The 18,770-nt window shown below is 38.8% G+C and overlaps 1 protein-coding gene across 1 annotated transcript; it reads right to left on the bottom strand.

The window, feature by feature from the left end:
* Nucleotides 1-236: 236 nt before the first annotated feature.
* On the bottom strand, nucleotides 237-14,782 carry LOC139711147 (phenylalanine--tRNA ligase beta subunit-like). Its single transcript, XM_071623065.1, has 15 exons — nucleotides 14,646-14,782; nucleotides 13,225-13,280; nucleotides 12,481-12,578; nucleotides 11,323-11,455; nucleotides 9,752-9,867; nucleotides 8,804-8,912; nucleotides 8,116-8,266; nucleotides 7,043-7,175; nucleotides 6,212-6,325; nucleotides 5,111-5,217; nucleotides 4,216-4,397; nucleotides 3,540-3,632; nucleotides 2,293-2,475; nucleotides 1,473-1,560; nucleotides 237-388 (listed from the first exon to the last, which is right to left on the bottom strand). The coding sequence occupies exons 1-15, from the start codon at nucleotides 14,701-14,703 to the stop codon at nucleotides 237-239; spliced, it is 1,773 nt and encodes a 590-aa protein (XP_071479166.1). The 5' UTR covers nucleotides 14,704-14,782.
* Between the last annotated feature and the right edge of the window lie 3,988 nt (nucleotides 14,783-18,770).

Below are 18,770 nucleotides of genomic sequence, written 5' to 3'. Positions count from 1 at the left end.
GTTGCAACGACCACCACAATAAGTGACTTTCTGATAAAAAGAAGTGTGCAGTGCTTGCAATCTCCACCATATTGGCAACGTGTAGACAGCTTTGGTCAGAGATATTTCACAATGTTTTCATGATGTCTGGAATCCTGTATCAATTCTCTGTTTACGGACTGAGGTTATATTGCAATCATGGTATTGGAAATCTAACCAATATCTACATAATAGGCCACGCCTCCCCCCTTGTGACATCAAAGGAATGGCTCGATGGAGATTTCCAGCGCCGCGCAGGGATTGGTCAGTTCAAATTTGGTGACGACGTTGGGGTGAAGGACACCCAGATGACCGATTGACTTCCCTCTGACGATGACCTCGGCACATCGGCCAGAGAAGAAAGTTGGACCTGGGCATCATCACAAAAGAAAAATATGAGTGAAATGTCACACTCTTTCTTAGTAGTACTATCCATGTTCTTTGGTACACTTTTTAATGTTCCACTTGGTGTGCGGGGTTTTTTGTTGTTGTTGTTGTTGGCTTGAGGGTTGTTGTTGTTTTTTGTGTGTGTGATTTGTTGCTGTTGTTGCTGTTTGTTTTTGTTTAGTGGTTTGTTTGTTTGTTTTGGGGTTTTTAGGTTTGTTTGTTTTTTGCCACATTGGTTTTTTTTTTTTTTCATTTCAGCACAGTGATATGCATTCATATCTGAACTAGACAAAGTGTCTATACCAACCAATAGAGGTGCTGAAGATAGGGACAAGCAAGTTTGTCTGAAAGTTTGACTTGCAAATGCACATTTTAGTGATAAATGAGACATGCTGCTAGATAGGTGTGTTATACTCTTATAAACTGAATAACTAAAAACAAGGCTTGCAAAGTGATGTATGCATATGAGATAGACTCTTACAACGCTAGCATTATTATCCTCTCAAAATATTGTCAGTTTCTCAGTAAAGCAATCTTAAAGGGACTGTACAGTACTGGTTGAGGTGGGTATTCATGTTTTGAACATTCCTAAGTGAGGTAATGAGAAACCTCTTATGAAATATGAAAGAGCATGTAATTTTAAGAAGGATTCAATGTTTATTTGATGAAAATTGGCTTTCAAATGGCCGAGATATCCAAAAAAGTGATAATAATAAAAGGCGACAGGCCACACCTTTTATTAGGATCTCTTTGTTTCACCTTGTTTTTGGATATCTCAGCCATTTCAAAACCGATTTTCATCAAACAAACTTTTGATACCCCTTAGAATTGCAAGCTGTTTGACATCTCATAGAGTGGTTTTGGAATATCTCGCAAAACGTTAAAAGCTAAATCCTCACCTCGACCAGAACTGTACACACCCTTTAAAGGTATGATGGTCAAAAATTTGAAAGTTTATCAAATATTCTCAAAATGAAGAATAGCTCAAAATGTCTTCATATTTAGGTTTGTTCCAAACTCTGGATGTGAGATGCTAAAAAAGAAGATTGAAACAAGGAGTTACTCACTGTCTGCTGCCTTGAGGTGGTAGCCATCCTCCTTGGAGAAGGGTACCTGGAGGAGTTGCATCGTCCGGTCTAAGAGCCCATGAATTACCTTGGCAACAAAGAGTGGGAAGAGGGGGAGATGAATTATCTCACTGTAACTAATAGAGTTGATGATATATGTATGCACACAAAAAATGTTAGTGAAACTCCAACATTATCCACGAAATGAAATGCTCTGATTTACAGTCATTCTGGCCGAAGTCAAATCTATTTGGACTGAAGAAACAGCTTCAACTTAGAGAAAATTTGAGTTATGAGGAATTAAAATGATTAGAATATAAAGAGAAGAGGACTAGAAAAGATGTCTGACTTCAGCGACTATTTGACTTACGCGAAGTCCATTTAACCAAGGTTGACTGTACATCAAACACTGATGTAGATATGCATGCTTGTCTTCCAAGGTCTTACTCCCAAAGCACGAAAAGACACCAACAATCATTTCTTGAAGTTTTATTACCATATGAGTCACAAGAAATTCACAGTCCTGAGATTCATGTTAGAAAAGATCTCTAAACTTGAGCAAAAATTCATACTTCTAGGGGTTCTTAATACTACATGAGCTACAAGAAATTCACGGCTAAGTATCAGGTTCATGTGCTGCTGCCAGGAATTCATACTTTGGGAGGTTCTCGTACAAAGTTGGTCACCAGAAATCTACCATGCACATTCAGGAAAGAAATCAATGCATATTCATGAGACATAATAATGCATATTCATAAGACCAAAAGCAGTGCATATTCATGAGATGAGACGAAATCTAATTCTTATTCAGTGTGCTCACCTCAAAGCCGGGGCTCTTGTTGTAGTGGACGGCACAGAAGTGGCGGTAGTTCTGAGCACCCACATCCTTGTCTGGGTTCTGGAGCACGACGTCGGATATCTCAAAGGCCTTGATAGGGAGGGGCATCTTCCTGTTGCAAGCTATCGTCTTCAGGACGCCTGGGAGCAGAGCCGTCCTGGCAACCTACAGAGAAATGGTGATCCTAGCCAATTAATCCTTTTACAAATCAAATTATTACGAAATTATCAAATCATTAAGAGCCACATCAACCCTTTTGCAATGAAAGGCTCAAGTTTTATTGAATATGCAATGAAGCTAATTTTGAAAGCTTTGTTATATGAGGTATTATTTTTTTCAGGTTGTCCATCCATCCAGCAAGCCACCTGCTTGTTCATTCATTCTATATCTTGTTTTGGGGTTGTCCTTTTGTTATTATGGCTTTTTTAGCTCACCTGAGCCGAAGTGAGCTATTGCAATCGCTCTTTGTCTGGCGTCTGGCGTGCATCGTGCATAAACTTTTTACATTTTCATCTTTTTCTTGAGAACCCCATGACCGATTTTCACCAAAACTTGACAGGTAGCATCCCTAGGAAGATAGGATCTCATTTTGTTCAAATGGGCACCATACCCCACTCGGGGGCCCCCAGGAGGCCCACCCCCCCCCCCCCCCCCCCCCAATTAAGGAATCTTAAAGAATCTTGTCAAGAACCAAAAGTGATAGAGCTCAGTTAAGACTAAGATGTAGTACATTGACGACCGTAGTTTCAAGTTTGTTCATGGCGGAATCAGGGGTGCCCCCCTTGGGACTCAGTGGAGGGGGGCATGAGCGTGAGACCCCCCAGGTCTTCTGTTTCTTTCAACAGAAAATTACAAGAGCTTCATATGTGGGAACTGAGAAAACGGCAAATTTTTCACGCCAATACACCAGAGTCACATGGTGTTCTACTTTCTTCTCAGTAGCATGGCAGGCAGACAAACACATAAGGGGATGGTATGTAAAAAATAATGTGTTGAGAACTCTCCACACCCTCTTTATCTCAAGCATGGTTTGCCTAATCTGACAAACAATAAAACTTTTATTCGACACTCCAACACACACATTACACTGCTTTCTACACCTCTGTTTGTGCCCCCCCCCCCCCCATAGTGGTGGCCTAACTGGAGCTTGAACCCACAACCTCAAAATAACCACTCAAGCACCTTACCACTAGACTACTACGAATTTACACTGCCATTTGAAATTCTACCTGGAACTCTGCCGTCTTGGGATTTGAGATGTGAACGGCTTTCGTCTTGGCTAGATCAAGTTGCAGCTTGTCTGATACGTCTTCTCTTGAACACTGAGGAAAAGTAAACGATAAAAAAAAACTATGAGAAATATTAAGGACAACTATATAAGACAGAATGAGTGACCTGAAACCTAATAAGACAAGTAGCACATGACACCTGGAATTCATTTGACAATTAACTTATTGTGACACTCTGCAATGTATGGAATGAAACAACTAACAAAACAAATGTGATCTTTGGAGAAATTCAAGTCTATCAAAGTCGTGATTTGACAAATGGCAAATGACAAATTAGGCTGCATCAAAGGAAGTGAAAGACACTTCGATAGAAACTAAACTTTGATGAAGTCTTTCAAAGTGTCTTGTTAGAGGACACTTTGAAAGACAGTAAAAGATGTAGAAAAATGAAAACCCACTACACTCTGTAGTTCAGAGATCTCACACAATGTCCACTGCAGTTGGTATTTCTTGTTACTTCATCAATAGTGACTCCATCACAGAAAAAAAAAAATTTGATTAAAACACTTTATGAACCCTGAACTCTCCGACCTCTCAACCTAAAACACTGAAAAGGAAGTACCTGACTCACAAATTTGACACCAAGGGCCTAAAGTTGCACAAAGATGGAACATACCAAGGCAAAAGTGAGGACTTCTGTGAAGCCAGCAGCGCAGATGTCCAACCGCAGCAGGTCCGTCAGTTTGTTGATGCCAAACTGGTTGGCGATGGTGTTCGTGTTGGGGATCGTCTTGGTGATGTTGTTGTAACCGTGGGCGATGGCCACATCCTCGATGATGTCACAGGAATGGATGACATGTGCAGGGGTGAGGGGTCAAGGTCAATATCACATTTGCTAGAGCAAATCAGATGCTGGCATGTCACAATTATATTTCCTTATATTATGTTTCGCTTGCCAATCAGCACATCTGCTGGCCTGTTCTCTCTGCTTATTGGCCAAAATATTGTACAACAAAAGTTGTGCAACAATTTTGTACCACATGTTAGGCAAAACGGATTTGGTACATCCACTCATATCTATGCTATCACAATTTCTGTTGTGTGGAGATACTGTATATGCTAAATAGCTATTTTCGCAAATTTCAAGAGTCGAGTTCCACTTGCAAATTTCAGAATAGACGAAAGCACTAATTCTGATCCCAATATGAATGTGACGTTCTTTGCTGTACTTCACGATCACGAACTGAACCACTCACAAAATTGTTGGGAAGTCCTGATTCATAAAAATTAGACTTGCTAAATATATGGCATATTCAGCCCGTACAGTATCAAATTGTTGGGATGTCTTGTATAGCAACAGGGAAGTTTGAGAGAAAATGTGCAAATGCAAAAAAAACAACAAACAAACAAACATTAAAAAAAAAAAACAGATGGGCAAGTTATTGTTTTAGTGTGTAGGTGTAACGAGTTGACAAAATGCCTTTTCTGTAATTACTCTGCCTAATGGGGATTCACTCATACATTAACAAGATAAAGAATGGTCAATATCTGACCAATGAGAGAAAGGATATCAGCTCTCGTAGGAGGAATCTCCACAGACAGTTTCTTCCCTCCTTCCATCACCTTACTCGTTAGACACATCTTGGTCAGGAGTTGAGCTATCTTGTCTGCAGACAGGCTGCCAAAAACAAACAGGCAAATAAAAATAAAAGACATTCAAGCACTGAACAGAACATAGATCAAAAGTTGATGTCCTGTATTCCCACTTCACTATCTTATCCTGTATACAACATGTCCACATCTTTCCTAAGGTAACAGGACCTTGTATCTGAAAATCAGAAATTTTCAGGACAGCAAAAAAAATTAGTTTCATTTTAACAACATTTTTGCAAAGTAACAACAAAGCTAAAAGTTATGATTAGTGTTTTTTTTTTAATATTTACAATTGACTTTGGGTTTGTTTGTTTTTATACATATTATGCAAATTGAGATAGATTTGTATAGGGTCTTGTCACCCCAGGGAAAATGTGTATGATGAGCCATGATGCAAGTTCTTCGAATACTGCACTTCTGGTCAATTCAAGCTTTTACTCCATATTCTTATAGCATGCAGCGGAGTACATAAAAATATATATCAATATGGCTCATGGATACACCACATTGTTGATAACACCATGAAGATATAACATTTTAGAACAGGTGCTTACTTGGATAGATTTGTTGGAATCATCAAGAGATAGGGACTGCTCCGTGTTTCTATCTCGACTATTAATGACTACACACATTAATCACCTGTCAGGTAATGCCGAAAAGTGCATCATTAACATGATAAACAAAACAGACTTTTCTTTTCAGCCAAACTTATTAGAGTACCGCACATTCCTAGGTATTAAACGCAGAACTCTCAGCAACATCTTTGTTTTGGGTGTTCATTTTTTCTGGGGGGGGGGGGGTGGGGGTGTGGAGGGAGGATGGGGCTATCATCAGATCTATAACATGTTCATCTTCCTCAAACACCATAAACAACAATGGAATTATAAGATTGATCGCAATGGCCAAATGAACAGCAAATTTTTACCTGTAATCTGATAGCAAGTGCTGCTCCAGATATTCTATGGTAATAAGAGATGTTACTCAAAATAAGAAAGATAAATAAATAGGAAACAACTTACTTTACTCCAACTCTCCTGTTGATGAGGTCCACTGGAACATCTTCCATTCTGTACTTCAAAGCAGGGTAGATGTCTTTGCTCCTGTCTGGCTTTATCACTTGCACTTGCTCCATGCTGTGTGGATCAGAAAGAAGAAGCAATGAATACTCTCCTTCGCCCATATCTTTATTCCAACAGCATTGTTGTCAGTACCATATTTCAGAGTAAAACAATACTCCATTAGCTTCCCCTTGATGTTTCATGGTGAGACTTGAAAGTTGATACTTTGGCCCACTTCCTTCAGGTAAACAAACTGATTTACTGGCAGACAATCCGGAACAAACTTTCCTTGATTCAAATTATCGAAATTCTACCGTCGAGGTGGTTTTTTATTGCAACTGATTGACAATTGCCCTACATCAGTTGCAAACTTTCCTTGAGTTTGCTCTATCTGGAAGAAAAGGTATGCAAAAAGGTTGTGGATTTTACCTTATCAAAGGCAACTATTACTTTGATTTCTCAAAATCTGCTGATCATTGAGCCACAAAATAGAGCCCTCAATCCTCTATATCACATGCCTGGATTAACCCTTTGATACATAATAACCTCCTCAAGGCCATTTTTTGGAAATACCAGACATCTTCATGTAGAATGGAGGTAATGAAAGACTTAGATGAAAATATTAATGTCAGATAAAAACAGTCTGCAGGGCATAATTGCCATCACCTGTGGGGATGGAAATAATGCATAAGGATGTCAAAACTATACTCATGAAAGAATTCTCTGTATTTTAAAAAAAAAAAAAAAAAAGTTGGATCAACAGCTCCCTCGCTTGGTAGTTTCCCAACTCACACGAACGGCTCCTTGCAGTACTGGCTGAACATCGTCACCAGGATGTCCAGCGAGATCTTGATCTTGGTCAAGTCCGTGCCGGTGATCTCGATGAAGACGTTCTTGGTGTTGAGAGAGATCTTAGAGTGATTGCCTGTAATGCAGAAAACAGAGAGTGAAAGATTTTACAACTTGATGATTTCACAAGCAACCCTCAATTCCATTTAGAACACATTATCCCACAGATATGAGCATTCGCCCATGACAAACCAGGAAGATTGCAAAGTGCAATTAGGAAGATACTTCTGTGATACATGCATCTCAATGAGCAAAAATAGGTTCTGAATTTAAAAAAAAAAAAAATTCACATTCTCTTGTCCAAATATGAAGTGATTTTTTTTTTCTTCATTTGTGTGTGTGTGTGTGTGTGTGTGTGTGTGTGTGTGTGTGTGTGTGTGTGTGTGTGTGTGTGTGTGTGTGTGTGTGTGTGTGTGTGTGTGTGTGTGTGTGTGTATGTTTCCAGCTTATGGAAAGAGCACTTTACTTGCATGTACATTTTTCAGAAGGCAGAGGCATAATATTAGGGTTGCTTTTTGTCTACAAGTCAAATGAAAGTTCAATTTTCATGAAAATAAAATTAGTGGAATTCTCTTCATTGTTTTTTTTTTTTTATATATTGTGTGACATACACCACGTCATCTAAAATTGCTGTAGTCTGTGATGGATTTGACCAAAACTGTAAAAATTCATAACTTTTGAGCAGATCATCTTGGTTCAATCACACTTCACTAATATAAACTACTAATAATTCTGTATTCACCAAATTCACATGTACAAAGGACTCCTATAATCACAAACTCTTTGGGACCTGCATTTTTCTTTCGTTATATCAAATTTTCGTTAAAACCAAACAAATAAACAATAAAACCATCGAGCGGATAATGTTGCGGCCTGAATTTTTACTTCGTTGTAACCGGAATTTCGTTATAACTGTGTTCGTTATAACGGGAGTGCAATGTATATCTGAAGTTATTCATCAAACAATCACACAGATGAAACGGACATTTTGATTTTGTAAAAAAAAAACAACTAACCATTGATGATTGGGGGCATAGAGAGAACCACACCATTGCTGTCAAGGATTACTGGATAGACGGGTTTGTCTCTGATGATTGGGAGGTAGTGGCGGAGGTGACTGTCACCAGAAAACAGTTCCATCTGCTCAACTGCTGTGTATGCCTTGGTCTGGGGAGCAGAAATCCAGAGAGATAATGATGAGCAAAAATCAGAAGTGTGAAATCAATCATTCCGGATCTGAGGCTGCGGTATGGACATTACATCCCACGCATGTCCCATGCCGAATTGATTTCATATAATTGGCAGAAGGAAAGCAAACATATCTATTTTTAAGCTCAAAAATTAAAAGCTGATGGAGAGATATTACAAAGATATAGCAGATTGTTGCCAAATATATACCAATGAGTCTTAAACAGCCATTCCTCACAATTCATGTAATTGCACATCATCTACTGTAGAATCTAGTACATAAATAGATTTCTGGAATGAATTGTGGTCCTTGTGCGGATAAACTAATAACTAATATATAGATATTCAAAGTCTATAATCATCTGGAGTTCTCCTTTCAAGTTTCTCAAATGGCTTTGGACATGTAGTATTATTGTACATACTTTACATAAATTGCCAAAACAAATGGGAAGTGCTTTGATGTAAGGTGAATAAGAATGGCTGGGACACTTCTTATATCCTCATCAACCAGCATACCTGATTGAGGGGGACAAACTTGATTTGGTCGGGAGGCATGGCATCAAAGGTGAACGGTCCCTGGATGGTGTCCAAGTCGTGCGTTCCCATAGAGACAAGACTGCGCTTCCTGAGATGAAAAAAAATAATAATAATAATAAACCGAGAAAGGAGAAAACAAGTTTTGTTAGTAAACAATGTAATGACCTCATGCTCTCTCTACAAAGAAATGCAGCAAACAATCAAGAAATGAAAGGGCTTTTATATGCAACAGAATGAGAAGATCAGGTTTAAATGCTTGTTGGATTAGTCAGAGATATGTTGGTTTGAGGGAGGGGTATATAATGGGTGGGGTAGGTGATGGGAGGGGTATAATCTTTTTTTACAAAACAAAGCAGCTCTCATCTGCCAAGTGTTATGTGTGTGTCTAAATACTTCGAAGGCTCATGTACTGGATGTAGTGATAGCCCAAATATGAGACATGCACACAAGAAATTGTACCGTTTTCTCCAGAAGGCGGCTCTTGTATAATACCTCTTGCAATCAGTGATAAAGGGAACACATAACTTAAGTGGTATACCACTCTAAAAATATTGCATCATGACATGGGCTAAAAACTGAGATCTTATTCATCATCACTGACATTGTTTCTTGCCATGAACATTCCAAGTTAGGGTTTCTCTGTTCCTCTCCCCCCAAGACTTTACTTGAAATGAAAGTATCTTCAAAACTGAAAGAGTAGCCGAGCTTCTCGGATCTCTCTTGATCTGAACTGCAAGTATCGACCACATCCACAAAATATCATGCAAACTTTTTCATCAAGGATAAGTGGGGGCACAAGGTCATTCAAGACGAGCTGACACTTTCTAAGACTCTATCCTGATGTTCACTACAACTCCATTTTTCAAATCTTACAAATCAAATCACCATCAAGGCATGCTCCTGGACCTCAGTCCTTCTTGCTCTTACCTGCCCAGGTTCTGGTGGAGCTTGTCCTGGAGATCAATGAAGCTGTCGTAAGACTCCTTCGTAAAAGTGATATTCCTCAAGATGGCTGCCACGGCAAATGGGCGCACTCTGGCCGTCTGATCAGTGTGTGTGAGAGAGTGGGAGGCAAAGCTTTTGAGTTGGTGGGTGACAGATAGTTCAACACTTCAGACTCACTTACATAATCCTATTCACAAATCAAGAACACTTCTGTTTCACAAAGAATTATCTATAAGCACTTTCATAATGCTAAAAAATTCACCATCTCCTTTGTAATATTTAGTATCACATTATATCTAATCACACTGAATCACTTAATTATATGACAACTTGCAGTGGTGTAAAATAGTACAGATTCCTTAAAGGCCTATCTGAGGGAAACCACTTGGCTAATTCACCATAAGATGCGCTGAACTTAAAGATCAGGGATCAAGTGAAAATTTATATTTCTCATTTCACAAGTAAATAGACATAAATACCAGTATTACAGTGGGCATGATAAATTGTAAAATTCAAAGGGGTGGGGAAAGGCAGCATAAAGAGATGGTATCGTTTTCATTGAGATGGGGGGGTTCAGATGTTAACCTTTTGCGAAATGATAAAAAAATTACCTGAATATCAACAAGCATACAATTCTATGAGGAACTTAATTTTGAAATGGCTAAGATATTCAAAAAGCAAAGTGAAACACAGTGGTCCTAATAAAAGGTTGGTCCCACCTTTTATTAAGACCTCTTTGTTTTGTTTTGTTTTCATATCTAAGCCATTTCAAAATCAATTTTCACCAAACAAACTTTGAAGTTCTCTTAAAATTGTCCCTTTCATATTTTGTAGGAGGTTTCTCATTATCTTTCAACAAAGTTACAAACCTTAAAGGACAAGTCCACCTTCATATACATAAGGATTGAGAGAATGCAGCAATATTAGTAGAACACATCAGTGAAAGTTTGAGGAAAATTGGACAATCCGTTCAAAAGTTACGAATATTTTAAGTATCTGCACAGTCACTGCTGGAAGAGAAGACTACTACAGTTTATGATGTCATATGCGTACAACTATATAAGGAAAATAAAAAGAGAATTTCACAAAACTTTACTTTTTGAATAAAGTGCACAGTTCTTCGACTTGCTACTTACGTATGTTAAGGGTAATATTATTCCCCCTGCCTTCTGAAAGAGAGAAGTCAGGTGCTCTTTTGTTATGCGAGAAAAATGGAAATATGTTGAATTTTCTTTATTCTTTCTTTGTACCGTTGTACTCATGTGACATCACAAGCTATAATAGTCTTTCCATCCAGCCGTGACTGAGCAGAAACTTTAAAAATTCATAACTTTTTAACGGATTGTCCAATTTTCCTCAAACTCTCACTGATGTGTTCTACTAATATTGCTGCATTCACTCAACCCACATGTCTATGAAGGTGAACTTGTCCTTTAAGCTCTATCGCAACTAAGACTGTATCAGCCCTTTAAGGGGGCTATAAAGCAACTTGAAATTCAATACTGCCATACATGTAACAGAGACCACTGTGGCACTGAGCTTGAGGAACTCACATCAGGTTTGATGAACATTTGCTGCAGACGGCCTCCACTCTTGGGCGGAATGGCCTTGTAGCGAGGGGCTTCCAGCTTCTGCAAGAAGACCAGCAAGCCCCGGGCCAGACCCTCCAGGCACAGAAGGTCGTATCTACGAAGAATGAACAGAGAATGAGTGAGAAAACAGATTACACAGTAAGAATTGTGAGAAATAAGGACAAAAGGACAGTAGCAACTGTGGAAATTGAGAGAAAATAGTTAGAGATTGAGGACAGACATACTTGGGCACATAAAGAGAGAAGCCTACAATAGATTCATTGACACTTGTCAGGCAAATGCATTTGCTTCCTTGACTTGGAGATAAACAAATTTCATGAAATTAAACTTTAGAATGCATTAACATCATCCCTGAAAAAGAAAACAAAATAAGCATGCAAACAACATAAAAAGTTTAATAGTCTACTAAGAGTTGGATTCAAATCCCTTGTCCTCCTCTTATCATTATCGTAATCATTACAATATTAGTATCATCAGTAGTTGTGGTAGCAAGTGGAGTATAAGGGTAGCAGAAGGGGTGGTGGTACATGCAATAGTTGTGGTAGTAGTTGTAGTGTCATCATCATCATCATCAATATTATCATTATTTTTACCCCACTTACATACTAATTCCATGAATAAATTCCCTAGAATATTTAAGTCCCATATTTGGCATACTTGCCACATCCTAAAGAAAATGATACAGTAAAAGAAGAAGTAAATATATTGAATTGGGCTCCCTTATTTCCTGAACTACCACAACCAGCAAAGAGAATGATTTCATAAGTGCATGTTCTTATAATACACAGTGTAGCCCAGCTTAAGTGACAGTATAAATGGTCACCTCTTTTGCTTGTAAAGGAGAAACTAGTCATGTGAACCTACAGCCATGTAACAGTTACCTTGCTATATCAGGTTTCTCACTATATCAGGGCACTCCACAAAAATGTACAGGTAGCAAGAGTTGAGACTGGTAAAATTACCTTGCTATAGAGGATTTCGTTATATCCAACATCTTTCAAGGTTTCACTGTGTACAGCAATTTGATTAACCCATTCCATACTGAATTCTGAAATCACCATAGACTTACTACACAGGCCACTAGGTTCCCATAGGGAACGGCTTAAAAAGAACACTAACCTGTTTGCTGGAACATCAATCTTGTAGATAACAATATCAGACAAGCCCTCAGCTTTGTCACTCCCTTGTTCCTTCTCCATCATAGTCTTCTCAGACGTCTAAACAAGAAACAAAAGGAAACAAAAAGATAACAAAAGGCTACTTTAATCTCACACAGATTTAGCTTTTCAATGACCAACAGGATTTTTACTAGGTGCAGAGATTTTCCGCTCCCCTCTGAAAATGACCAGACACTGGGTTGGGGTGAAAAGATTTAATGAATTTGTACGGCATATATAATTTAAATCAGATCAAAATGAAACACATGCACACATACACACCATTCATATTCCTAACATAGTTGCAAACACATCAATACAATGAACACTGAAATATCATTGTAGAATGAATATCTATACTTCAATCATAATAAAATTATTGGAAAATGCTTTGAATTGGCAAAACTTATGAAAACATGTATGCCATCTTCAGTCGACACTTCATGATCATGACCATTATGCCATTAAAGGCAAAGCATCACTTTCATTACTGAGTAGATAGGGTCTGAACAGTCTAGTAATGGAGTCAGTATAAAAAAAAAATAATAATGATGTCTTTAGACCTACTACGTTTGTGTAGACACTATATTCAAATTGAATGTTGATGTTAAGTTTAAATTACAGTTGTACTGTCACTCCTTTTTCACACAACAGTGTAATTCTATCCTGCAACAAATACAATTACGATGCAGCCTTTGTGCCTTACCACTTCATCCAGCTCCAGGCCATACTCAAAGCAGAGTTCATCAAACTCCTCGTCACCTGAGTCCAGACAGGGGAAGAGCATTTAAAGGCATAATTTACCATTTGCAGATGAAACAAAAAAACCCAGCATTAGTGCTTTAAAGGACAAGTCCACCTTCATATACTGTATATAAGGATTGAGAGAATGCAGCAATATTAGTAAAACACATAAGTGAAAATTTGAGGAAAATTGGACAATCCATTCAAAAGTTGAATATTTTAAGTATCTGCGCAGTCACTGCTGGAAGAGAAGACTACTACAGTATATGATGTCACATGCGTACAACTATATAAGGAAAATAAAAAGAGAATTTCACAAAACTTTACTTTTTGAATAAAGTGCACATTTCTTCAACTTGCTACTGATGTATGTGAAGGGTAATATTATTCCCCGTGCCTTTTGAAAGAGAGAAGTCGAGTGTTCTTTTGTTACAACTGTATGTGAGAAAAATGGAAATATGTTGAATATTCTTTATTCTTTCTTTATATCGTTGTACTCATGTGACATCACAAGCTATAGTAGTCTTTCCATCCAGCCGTGACTAAGCAGAAACTTCAAAAATTCATAACTTTTTAACGGATTGTCTGATTTTGCTCAAACTCTCACTGATGTGTTCTACTAATATTGCTGCATTCACTTAACCCACATGTCTGTGAAGGTGAACTTGTCCTTTAAAATAGTTCTAAAATGTGAGTTAGGGATAAAGATAACCACTGTGAAAATTTGAATGCATATTATCGATGTTTATAAGTATTTGTTAAATACACAAAATGTGAACAATGGTTAGTCTATATAGATCTAGTCTACTTTACTTATAATAAAAATGTTTCCAGACTGAAATCGTCTACGGACAGGTACAGTTAGATCTTCTAGAGCCTTCTATGGTTTATTAAGAAAAATACTGATAGTGATATCTCTTTATATTTCAGGCTTTACTTCGAAAATCTTATATGGTAGGATGTTTTGTGATACAACAGACCTACACATATGCATCAAATGTGATATCTTGAAAAAAATTTAAATCACTGCTCCCAAAGCCTTAAACTGGACCTTTTAAGACGTTAAGTTTACGTTTCGATGTTTGCTTTTTATTGAAAATTGAATTGACTCCATGAATGCACACTCTGGTCCCTTCCCCCTGTACATACAAGTAAACCTCACAGAATACCAGCTAGTGCAACTGAATATGGGCAATCCAGCCATATAGCTATCTTGATTAATGATTATTGGTGTGGTAGGACTAGACCGTAGTAGGAGTCTATTCTCGTCAGATGGAAAATGAAAACAAACACACAAACATAAATGCAGACGAGTGGGACTGCACAGTTGTGTCTCGCTCCATTGATCACACATGGTAGCAAAAACAGCACAAAAGTACTCACTGTAAGTTCTTCCCAGAGCCTCAAAGAGAAGATCTCTTTTGACTCCAACGGTAGGCATGTTGACAGCAAAACTGGTCTGATCCCTGCCTAAATTTCGAAAATACTCTGCAACTAGGCCAGGCCCACCCTACCAACTGGGTGCCACATGAAAGCTCACGCAATCTCACGCATCCGCGCAATATCAAAGTTTGTGACATTGATTAGCGCCCTCTCTCGCTAGCATTTTATCAGCTGAAGCACTATGCACTCGGGATCCCCTATGCGTATTCTACCACCACTGGCTACCACCAGTGATATAATGATACTAGTAGGCAGTCACGTCAGGTACCTGTACAGTGTACTTTGTTTTTGTTTTTGATTTTGTTTTGTGTGATTCCTCAAACATCTTAATACACTCCTAGAAACAAATTTTGGGACACAATGTCATTCTTCTTAAGTCAAAGAAACATGAACCACAATACTGAATATGCCTATAAGGAGTATTTTTAATGAATACGTCGTTGTGAATCATTCAATTGGACATTCTGTTGGGCCACCATCACTACAACGGCTTGACTAAAATAAAAATCTTACCGCAGCAGACTAATTCGAACGACAATACACAACTTCCCCCACCAAGTAGGATTACAACACCACTATCGCATCTGTCGACATCACAAACTCATTCACCTCCCTGGTACAACCACCATCACCAACACAGCTAATAGTTTCCTTGTCCGCTCGTACAATAGGCCTACTCCTATGACGATGCTTCGGCGACTAATATGATATTACCACTGCATGCACTCCACCATTCAGCGGTTTAGAACTGATAACATCTCACTAATGATCACAAGTATAACTATGTTAATAGTAAACAATGAAAATGACACCTACCTTTTCTCTTTCTTCTCCCCTCCTCCTCGAATCCCCCCTGCTTTATCTTCCTTCTCATGCAGCTGTCATCCTCGTCCTCACCTCCTCCTCCTCCTCCTCCTCCTCCTCCTCCTCCTCCTCCTCCTCCTCTTTCCTCTCTCCTCTTCCTTCTCGTTTTCGTTCCCTTTCTGTTCTTAAATTCCTTTTTATATTCCTTATACATAAAATACTCCTCTTCGTCGTCGTCTTTCCCCGGTCTCTCCTCCTCCAGCCTGTTCTCTACTGCTCATCCTCCCCCTCCCCCCCCCCCCCTTGTAGTTCTTTGTCGTCTTCTTCCATCTCCTCCTCCTCCCCTCCTCCTCCAGTCATCTTTCGTCTTCATCATTACAGTAAATCCATCACCATTTCAGTCTCGCTTATTCAGAAAATAGTCATAGGCCCTTCATAATAACTGATTTAATATCATGCAGAATCGCAAATCTAGCGAGGCGAAGACGCAGCTATCGACTCACAAAGGGTCCCGTTTACCTGCCCACAAATTAATTGCTTTTACTTTTTTGAACTGCTGAAATCACGAAAAACGATAGGCCTATTAAATTTTGAATCAAAGCATCGCGTATACTGCATGGGGTGATCGAATAGACCACTGCAACGACGAATTCTCTAGGTAATGGCTAGGGGACGGATCAATTTTGTATTCACCTCAATGATCATATTATTCGACAACACGGCGACCAAAATATTTCTACAGTAGGCCTTCTTCCACTGCTACATGCTAATCACTCACAAAAAGAAATAACAATTAACAAAACTTTATATACAAAATTTGGCCAATTTTTTATTATTATTATTATTATTATTATTAAGAGACATGTCGCAGATGTGGTGGTGGTGATGGTGCGGATGGGATGATAGTGGTATATGACTATTATAGTGGAGAATACTTAATGCTGAAATACGAAAAATGTGCTATTTTGATATGAAATCAATGGTATGATATACCAGTACTAACAATGAAATTATCAAAAAAAAAATAGTAAAGTTCTTGGCGTATAAGATGAATGTTATACATGGCGTAACAGCTAGCAGGACGATGGGAGAAGCATATTCCTATACCTTCGCGGTATCAGTGACGATGGTGTATAGAACAGGCTAAGAATTACCTGCCTATACTCCCTGGCAATTCTATAGGTCACTGGGTGAGTGATCACATTATAAAAGGGAGTGAAGCAAGTGAACGTAAAAGCTGGAGAATATTTCAAGTTTTCCACAATCATGACGTCTGTATGAGCGCCTGTGTGTGTGACTGATATGAACATTGAAAAGCAGTGTATGTAATTCAATGAACCCTCGACTCGCAGTTAGTCAAAGAGCAAGCGATCGAATGCGAGCGACCTCAAGCTCACAGCAATGTGAACGTCTGATCCAGATTGTGTGACGTCACTATGTCATGAGCGCTATGAACTTACTGTGCAGAAACGCGAAGGTCAAAGTCCAATAAGATGTCCCTCCATGATAGTCCCCTCCCCCCTCCATACGCACACACACAACATTTCCCAATTTCCTGGTTCAATCTTTCGAGAATTACTAGGTCAAACATTTCATTCCTTGTTCTTCTTCGTCTTCTTCTTTGCATGCGATTCCATTTTTCTTATCATACATTGTTTTTATTTGTTTGTTTTGTTTGTTTGTTTTTGTTGTCGTCTTAGGAAGGTCTGCTCCAACAACCCTCCCCCCCCCCACACACACACATACACACATGCGCATCCACACACACTGAGGCGTCGCCCCGAGGTCCGTGTTTCTTTACCATAGAAACAACGAAAAGTAGAGAATACGGATGTGTTCATGTAGCTGTCGAACTTAGATAAAAGAAAGTTGGTCAAGAGGGGGAGAGGGGGAGGGGTGGGGAGAAATGGAGGGAGAGAGGGGGAGATCCGCATGAGTGACTAGCAGTACCAAGCAAGGAATAACTCGGGTGAATATTCCAAGAATATCAAAGTGCGAACTCTTTCGCTAAACCAGGAAAAGAAAATAAACCCGAAACGAATCTAAATCAGCACGTGTTAAGATCGTTACTCAAGCATTGAACTTGACAGAGGAAAAACAACAGACGATTCCGGGTTTACCCTCGGTCAACCAAACTCTCCCTCTCGCCCTTTCTCAGCTGCTGTATTTTGAGGAGGGGAAACGCGGAAATAGACAAAGGGGACAAAAACTGCGTTTCGCGGTAAAAAGGATGGGGAAAAATATGGGGCATGTGTTCGTGCAATCGCTTCCTAGTACTGCGCTTGACTGGAAACACGAAAGGAAAACAAAACACATGAATTGATTCAGTCACTATTATCTTGTAACACCACACACTGACATAGCACACATAGAGATGCATACTATTACTCACCTTTGATCCTTTACATTACTGAGGTCTCTGGGATAGAATATAATATTTTTGCAACACTTAGTTCATATGATACGCGTACATGAATAACTTTTTTTTTTCACTTAGATTTGATGGAGGAAAACCCCTAAATGTTCAGTTCGTATACCATGCTATAAACAAAGGAAGTCAGTTTAATTAGACTTGCATGAAAGTTGTGTCTTAAAAAAACAAAAACAAAACCAAAAACAAAACATGTGCAAAGTTAGCAAGATTAATGATAAATCAATGTGTACGGCATTGAAAGTGACTTGCTGATTAATAAGACTAGTGTACCATGCAGAAACAATAGACGAAATTACTGAAATTATATGAAATGAAATAAAATGAAATAAAGTGAAATGAAAGAAATTACATTACATATACATTACATTACATGAAAGAAACAGACAAAATACATTAGCAGAGGAAATGAGCAAAAAACAAAGCAAATAAAACAAGAAAACTAAAGAAGACTTGCTGATCACGAGTCCAAGATGGTTATTTTGACATATGGATGGGGTGAATTAATGACAATGGGGACAGAAATTTTGCAGTAACAGGACTTAATACAGTATTTTGTTCTGAATTCAGAGGATCTAGTTCATCAAATGGTAATCCATTATCATGGAGTATTATCTTAAATATTCCGAGACAAAGCTTCTTCTTGGTGGAATCCAACGGCGTAGCCAGGATTTCATCTTAGGGGGGGCGGTTAGTCGGCGAGGGAGCGAAGCGACCGAGCCCGAGCGAGCGGAGCGAGCGAGGGGGGGAGGGTGTGGGAGGGGGGTGTCCCCCCTCCCACGGTAAGAACTTTTTGCATTTTGATGTTGTAAATGGTGCAATTTGATGCA

Source organism: Diadema antillarum, unplaced genomic scaffold, assembly GCF_040938485.1.
Source record: "Diadema antillarum isolate AM-2024a unplaced genomic scaffold, OU_Dant_1.0 seq00001617_RagTag, whole genome shotgun sequence".
In the NCBI taxonomy this organism is placed as follows: Eukaryota; Metazoa; Echinodermata; class Echinoidea; order Diadematoida; family Diadematidae; genus Diadema; species Diadema antillarum.
This window is presented reverse-complemented; position numbering and strand designations above follow the sequence as displayed.

Coding starts and splice junctions, on each gene's coding strand:
- LOC139711147 (XM_071623065.1), bottom strand. CDS start 14,703: ATGCCTACCGTTGGAGTCAAAAGAGATCTTCTCTTTGAGGCTCTGGGA. Junction 8,913..9,751: donor CTCCACCAGAACCTGGGCAG/GTAAGAGCAAGA, acceptor TTTTCATCTCAG/GAAGCGCAGTCTTGTCTCTA. Junction 6,326..7,042: donor TACTGCAAGGAGCCGTTCGT/GTGAGTTGGGAA, acceptor TGATCCACACAG/CATGGAGCAAGTGCAAGTGA.